Below are 7,524 nucleotides of genomic sequence, written 5' to 3' on the forward strand. Positions count from 1 at the left end.
ACCCTGCCTAATCCACATTCGAGCACCTACAGAAGTCTCGATGGTACGAGGTACCAAGCTGCCCCGGTCAGCACTTGCAACATCAGCTGCTGCTGAAAAAAGCCGCTCGACTGCGCTCAAAGCCGCAGTGATACTGAGATAATCGCGTGCGAGGGAGGAGAGCACCGGGTATCTGGCTGCATGAACCTTTAAAACAAAACCAAAGGTCAGTAACAACAATAACGATTAGAAGGCTAAAAACGTGACTCACCTTCCACCACAGAAGGATTTCTTTTGGATCCCCAATCTTCTTGGGATCAGCATATTCAACGTTGCTGAGGTACCTATCCAGCTCGTCAACTACCTGGGACTGGATACCAGCCCCAAATGCAAACGCACCCGATGGTGCGCTATCTAAGCCCGTACTGTCAGGCTCTGATGTAGAAATATCGATTGATTGAGCTTGTAACTTCTCGGCCTCGAGCTTTGCTTTTCTAGTATTGAAGTGGGAACGAAGTAGTTGTTGGGTGTTGATAGTGATTGGGTCATCTTTACCTAATGCACCCTCAAAAAAATGAAGGCGCAGTCCAGGATGAAATACAGATGCCATTACCAAGCTTTCACATTCGAGCGCCTCCTTGTAGTAAATTTCAACCCTTTCTTGCATCTTGAGAATCATCGGCAAGACAGCTTCATCAACCACCTTAGCTTGACGTTTCAAGTGAGCAGCAAGGTCGTAGTACATGCCAAGGACCATGCATCCGCTTGGTATATTACCTTCCATCTTCTTAGTAAGAGTTACAAAGATCTTGAGACAATATCTTCAGTCAGATTATGCTCGCTAAGTTTAAAATCAATTATTGAAGATTACAAAGATTACACACCTTGAGCTCAGAGTTGACTTCCTCAATAGCGTCCCAGTCGCTTGGCGAGAAATATATTTCATGAAAATATCCGCGAGGTTTACCACTAGCACAACGTCGAGAGCCGCTCCCTTTAACCTTGTCAAGGTCAGCTTTAAGAAGCCCATCTATAACCTGGAAACATGACGAAACATATCAAAAGAAGTCATTTGAACTATACTCGACTTTGGTTGATCAGTAGAGATTTAAATAGCAACTCACTTCCTTTGCACCAATTCCTTTACCTCGTGATTCATATTTGATATTCCATCGGATCCCGTAACCCGCAATGAGGCCTGGTCCTGTATAACCAAGGCACTTGGCCTCTTGCTTGAATACCATTCGCCATGCGCTAGATCGAGTTATACGGCGTATAACAAAGTCGAGCTATGAGATAAAAATAAGTATATGTTAGTTTGACATCTAAAGAGTATGGATCAGAAAGGTACTCACATTTGTCATCAAGGTCAGTATTCGATGCTTGTTCTTGTGTTTGGTAGTAAGCTCAGCAGCTCGGTCTGCAGCTGAGTAAGCATCTCCTTCATTCTCAATTGCAGCTAACTCCTCATCTTCTAACCGGTCAAGCTTGGCATCTTCTAAATCTAGTGCATCCTCAGCATCCGCGTCATATTCGATTTCGGCGGCTTCCTCAGGTATTTCTTCTTCGTCATGATCTTCAACCGCATTCGATGGAGCCAAAGTTAGTATTTCAGAATCGACTGATTCAGTATCATCAATCACTATCGCCACTTCGTCTTCACACTCCTCATCGATGGTTGGGAGAGTACCAGTGACTGGAAAAACCCCCAGAAGGGTCTCTCTAAGACGAGAAGGGGGCTTCGGAGTCATACCAAGCTGTGAAAGGCCAGCATTGACCACAAGCTGTAGCTTGTGGCAAAAGCACTTGACATGAAACTTAGGAGTCCAGCTGTACTTTCCTGTCGTGTCCTTCTGGCTGAGCTGAGAGTGCATCTCCTTCGCCATCGTCACATTTGAAGAGGCTGAGTCCGTAGTTTGGGCGAGCATGTGCATACAAGAAAATAGAAAATGTGTTAGTATTTCACCAAGTAATTCATGACGATCAAAAGGAAACTTATCTTGACATGAAGACCATGTTTAATTAAGTAATTGACAGTTGGGGCCGCCAAAAACCGACCTTGATGGTGCCATGCTACAAGTTTGAGAGCCAGATGGTGTTCGACAAACTCCCAGTTTTCGTTGACGTAGAAGACAGTGGCCCCGATGAAACCGTGTATGTTGCCTTTTGATGTCCAGACGTCGTGAACAAGGGTAAACTTACCCGGAATATTCTACAAGTATTGTTCATCAACTTACAACTTGAGCCAATAATGAATAAAGAAACAAATTAAATAAACTACTAACCGAGAGTTCTTTGATAACAGTCTGTTGAAGAGACATGTATATTGTTTTGGCTTCATTTGCCATCCACTTTCTACCAAATATCTTGCATTCCTTGTGGCAGTACGAGAAGGCTGCTCTGAGTAAAGCATCTTCTACTCAAATCCAAGGTTGTGCATGCCTGAGAATCCACAGACAAAGGATCTGGTTAAGGACTCGGTTGTTGAAGATAGGAGCTGGATTGCCAAAGAAAGACTTGATGACCGGTTGAGCTGATGATTGCTTTGCTTCAGCTGCCTCTTTGGCTGTTGGAGGAAGTTTCATACCGGACTTGAATGCTGCATTTCGTCCTTTACAGGGTTTCCGAACTCGACCGGTGTGTACACCATCTCGATGGACCTTAAGATTACTGGTTAAGTTGTCCTTACTGACACGAACCAATCTGAAACAGAATCGGCAAGGGTAAGAGAGAGGTGGGCCATCGACATTCTAAAGAAAAAAAGGCAGAACGTATGAGTTACACTACGTACACCTGATGGTAGACATATTGATTATAAACTTACATCTTCTTTTCCATGCAATGGCTTATCATAATAGGCCAGTAGTTCAACTTGGTCCTCATCAGTCATAGTAGCCTTGAGTTTTTTTGCGCGGTCTTCTTGGCTGACTTCGTTATCAGAGTCCTGAGCAAGATTGACTTCCATCTCCTTGGATATTGTTGCATCAGACTGGAACCAAAATTTTATAGATTCATAATGTATTAAACAAACACATCATTGTAGAACTAGTGAACAGAGATACGGTTGACAGGAAGTGGACAATTAGCGACTGAACTTACGGATGGTTCTTGTTGTCCTTTTTCAGCTTCTGGTCCAAGTCGCTTACGTTTGTTAGTCTTGGAAGCACGCACAGTCGATGGACTTGATACAACTGAAGTCGTGTTGCTTTTGGGTGTACAGATAGGGTTCCGAGTCGGCAGTGCACGGCGGCTATCAGGCAATGGGGCACACATGTTGGTGTCTCTACGGACAACCGGTGGTCGGCTGGATCGACGCGGAGTAGCGGGAACTGGTGGATTGACATCAGTCTCTTCAGTTGAAGGAGACTGAGGTCGGGTTGGTGCTGAGCTGGATCTGGATCAAGTCATGTTGGTGGTATGGTAGTCGTAGGTGGTGATGTGGTTTGGGATGTTGGATGATACGGTTTCCAAAGTATGGAAGACCTGAGACCTACAGTCCTTTGGGCTCGGGCTGGCAGCAAAAACCCCACAGGCCGACACTAGGACCGGGCATCGGGACCGCAGCGTACCGGCATTAGTGCGTGCAGCGCAATGCAGCGCGACGGTGTGCAGCGCCTGAGCACCGATGTGTGCAACGGGTTCTGCACTGCACCGCTTGGCAACGCAGCGGACCCATGGCACGCCTGGAATCAGCAGCGGGCAGCGCACCGGTGCCTGAATGCAGCGCAACGCCATGCAGCGTCCAAATTTAGGTTGCGCAGCGTTCCGCTGCGCGTTGCCGCAGCGCAACCAGTCCAGCGTTGCTATACGCCTTCTGCCAGTCAAAAATGGCTACATCCCACTCTCCTTGGTTATCTTGAAAGAATCTAGCCACCTTATTAAAATCATCCCAATATGTACCATAGTTGAGTTTATTGACAAAAGAGTTTACTAACGGTAACGACGCGTCATTTCTAGGGAACGACAAATTGTTCACCATCCTTATTGAACCATTGCTGTTGATCGCGCTCCCCATGGGGTTTGATCTGAAGAACCCGATCCTAGCGTACAAATCCTTGTGAGTAAAAGGGCCTGCTATCCTACCGGCTCGCCATTCCTTCTCTAACGTTGCTTCAATTTGTGGTCTTGCTTCTAGTGACGACTTATGATTCTCTGGGGTGTACCATCTCATTCCTGGTAAATCATGTTGCGGTATACCCAAACAAAACCCGTTTTTGAAACCGTCTACTATATAAGGGATGTCATCGTCTAGTCCAACAGCTTTCATCAAGGCTATCCACTCTTTCACTACCATCTTACATGAAACTGGTGCTGGCCACGTATTGGTAACTGGTATCGTGAAGATCTTTCTTTGGTTCAAAGGCAAGGGGATTTTCTTCCTTTCTCTCTCATTCTCCTCCTCCGATACTTCCCCTGCTGAATCGCTTGACTCTTCATCTCCTTCTTCTTCTAGATCACTCAACCCAACATCTCCCGTTCCGGAAGGTTGGCACTCTGTTGGAATTGTTTTGGTCTCAAGACTAAAGACAGCTGTAAACAGATCGCATTTCATGCACTCAATTTTGGATTTCTATGCACCGCTCTCTCAACCACAAATTCTAAGAACTAACTAGTACAAAAAGTGGTACAAAAATTTCCCCCCCACGAAGCGCAACCCAACGCATCCCATTCACCCATAACCCAAATTTGGATTTCATCGGAATTAGGATTTTCAAAGAAAGATTGAGCCAGTCAGTATCTCCTTAGGGTTTCTCTTTTTTTTTCATCTTTTGCTTACGTGGTAGGATTCTCATCTCTAACAACCGCCTTCGGGGTGTATTTGACTCCTTTGTTTTGATAATAATTTGGCTTATAGGACGTCGATGCTACCGGAGCTACACCATCCGTTCCTGCTTGATTATCTAAAAACCAACACATGCATAAGTGAGTCAACTACCCATCTCCACCATTAGCATCAACAAGAGATTTACTCACCTGCTTTATTGGTGAAATAGTTATTCTTTTTGACATATGGTTTCTTAAAGCCTCCTCTCTTCCCTCGGAAGTTTGAGGACGTTCCATCATTCAATCTTTCACTCGACTTTTCTACTACTTTGGTTGACGCAGGCTCTACCTTCTGTCTACCAGTAGTAAAACTGAAGCCATATTTCGGTCCTCCTACGGCGTACGGATTGTCTTCAAACTGTAAATCACCCGCATGATCCGCAAAGAACTTGGCATCTGCCTCTACCTTTGGTTGAAGGCCGTTTGGTAGTCGAATCTTGTCTTTGTAAACAGTTTTACCGTTCACCTTTGTCTTGATGATTTTCCTCCTACGGAAGATCACCGTTCTGACAGCCAAATGATATCTTAAGCCAACCATCCAGCAAAGGTACTTCTTCTTCAGTTCATATACGATTTTCTTATGCTTCACGATATAATCTGCATAGCTATCTAACTGATAAATCTCTCGAGCGTAATGTTCCTCTAAATCACACATCTCTACAAAATCTCCAAAGGCAATTTGCCTTTCCAAAGTCTTCTGTGACGTTCTCTGCTTATCTCTCTTGTCCTTGACTTTCTCTTCTTCATCATCATCATTGTAAGTGTCTAAGAATGACTTTTTGAAAACTGATAAAGGGACATATGATCTTAAGCGTTTGAACCCTTTGTCCCACTTCCTGGGTAGATCCGGTAAATCAGCAGAATCGAAATCGGTCAAATTGTAATCAAGTTCCGCTTTCTTGGCGATTTCCGATTTGTCTGAACTCGAGATTTCTGAAGAGGATGACTTGTCTGAGTCTGATTCTGACAGATCCTCTGATGGGCTAGATGACCGTTTCTTTTTGGATTTTGAGCGTCTCTTTTTCTTCCTCTGAGCCTTAGAGGCATCAGAGTCGCTGGAGGATGACTCGTCACTCGGACCTCCTCTCTTCTTTCCACACTTCTTCTTTGACTTCTTCCTAGGCTTAGGCGCCTCTGAATCGCTTGATGGTGAACTATCAGAAGGATTTTCTCTCTTCTTGTCTCCACCTCTCAACTTGGCTTTCCTCTCATCAATCTCATTTTCTCTAGGTATGTTATTGCTAACTTGATCAGATCCTGAGATAGCCGCTAGGAGTCTACTTGAGTCTTGTAAGGCTGAATTAGTCGACTGCTTAGGAACTTTCGGTACATTTCTCACATTTGACGGCGTAGGGTTATCGTATTCCATTGATACCATGGAACTGAAGGATGAATTGAATTGGTCAATCAATCTTCTTGCCGATGGGCCGTCTCTGCCGTCTAAAGCTTTTGTGAGTGCTTCTAAAAGCGACCTACTTTTGGAGTTGTTTGCTCCTGATGCTTCTTTGAACGAATCTCTAAGAGCTATGAAACAGAAACAATTTCAAGATACGTAAGTCTCTCTGTTCTTAGACCTCTCTGCTCCTACAATCAACTGATGGATCTATCACAGGGGCAAAAATTGATGCTCACAACTATGTGAGTGTTGAAATGATCCTGTTTTGTTCCCATTTGTTTTCTATTTGTTTCCAATTTGTTTCCCTTTTCTTTCTGCTTGTCAGCTGATTACGTGATCATCCGGAACTGAGCAGACAAACTAAGCCTTCCTCAGCCTGTATTCCTGAGCAAAGAAGTCTGAGGAAGGGCTGATCCTGAGCGGCATTCCCTGGTTCAATAAGTTCCAAGGAATGCCACTAATGTATAGCTTAGGGGCTGAGCTGAACTGAGTATTACCTTAGCTAAGTCTCTGAAGCATCCCCCAGACGGATCACAGAGCGCCAAGTGTCAGCCCTGAGTACATATACATGTACCCAAAACTAACCTGTAACAGTAAAAAACATATGTATAAGATTAACTACATGTTACATACTGAGCATAGACTGTATGTAACATGTAATACAATGTATCAAAACCTTTATTACATATACATGAACCTGTAAAACAACATGTAATATGTAACAAAACGCCATTTACACCTCATAACTCAGTGTCAAGAGTTAAATGCTTATATTACATACCACACACAAGAAGTATATGTAATTAAGCATTACTAGTAACAATAATGACTACATGTTAATAACTAACCCTGAACCAATGTAGTGATAATAACAAATGTCACTACAGTTAGGTTTGGAGAGGAGAGTATATAAACCCCTCCTCTCTCAGCCTTCAGAGAATCCCCCAAGCAATTATTACCCACTACTTTTAAAGAACAATTAAAGTTCACTGAAGTAAAATATCAAGAGTCTTATACAAATAAGACTAGTGATAAGCTTCATCAACTTTAATCAGATTCCTGATTAAAAGTAGGTAATACAATTCTTCATTTCCCTCTGGATCCTCTACTTCCCCTAAGTAGAAACCCAATCAAGGCTAGTGACCTCCAACAACTCCAGGCTAGTGACCTTAAGAAGAACTTCAGGCTGGTGACCTTAAGAATAACCCCAAGTTGGTGACTTTAAGGACAACCAGATTGGTGAACTAACTCACTCTTTGATCTGTTACTATAAAAGATTAAAGGAAGGTCCAGGATCCAACCTTCATATATTATAATAAACATCA

At 43.6% G+C, this 7,524-nt stretch overlaps 1 protein-coding gene across 1 annotated transcript; it reads right to left on the minus strand.

Annotated features, from left to right (window-relative positions):
* Window positions 1–335: 335 nt before the first annotated feature.
* Window positions 336–4,896, minus strand: MELLADRAFT_106113 (uncharacterized protein; the record flags this gene model as incomplete). Its single annotated transcript, XM_007409570.1, has 9 exons — window positions 336–349; window positions 379–473; window positions 864–980; window positions 1,444–1,675; window positions 2,800–2,968; window positions 3,079–3,308; window positions 3,549–3,662; window positions 4,279–4,499; window positions 4,757–4,896. 9 exons carry the CDS (start codon window positions 4,894–4,896, stop codon window positions 336–338), a joined length of 1,332 nt encoding a protein of 443 aa, XP_007409632.1.
* Window positions 4,897–7,524: the final 2,628 nt, after the last annotated feature.

Source organism: Melampsora larici-populina (genome assembly GCF_000204055.1).
Source record: "Melampsora larici-populina 98AG31 unplaced genomic scaffold MELLAscaffold_16, whole genome shotgun sequence".
NCBI classification, from domain to species: Eukaryota; Fungi; Basidiomycota; class Pucciniomycetes; order Pucciniales; family Melampsoraceae; genus Melampsora; species Melampsora laricis-populina.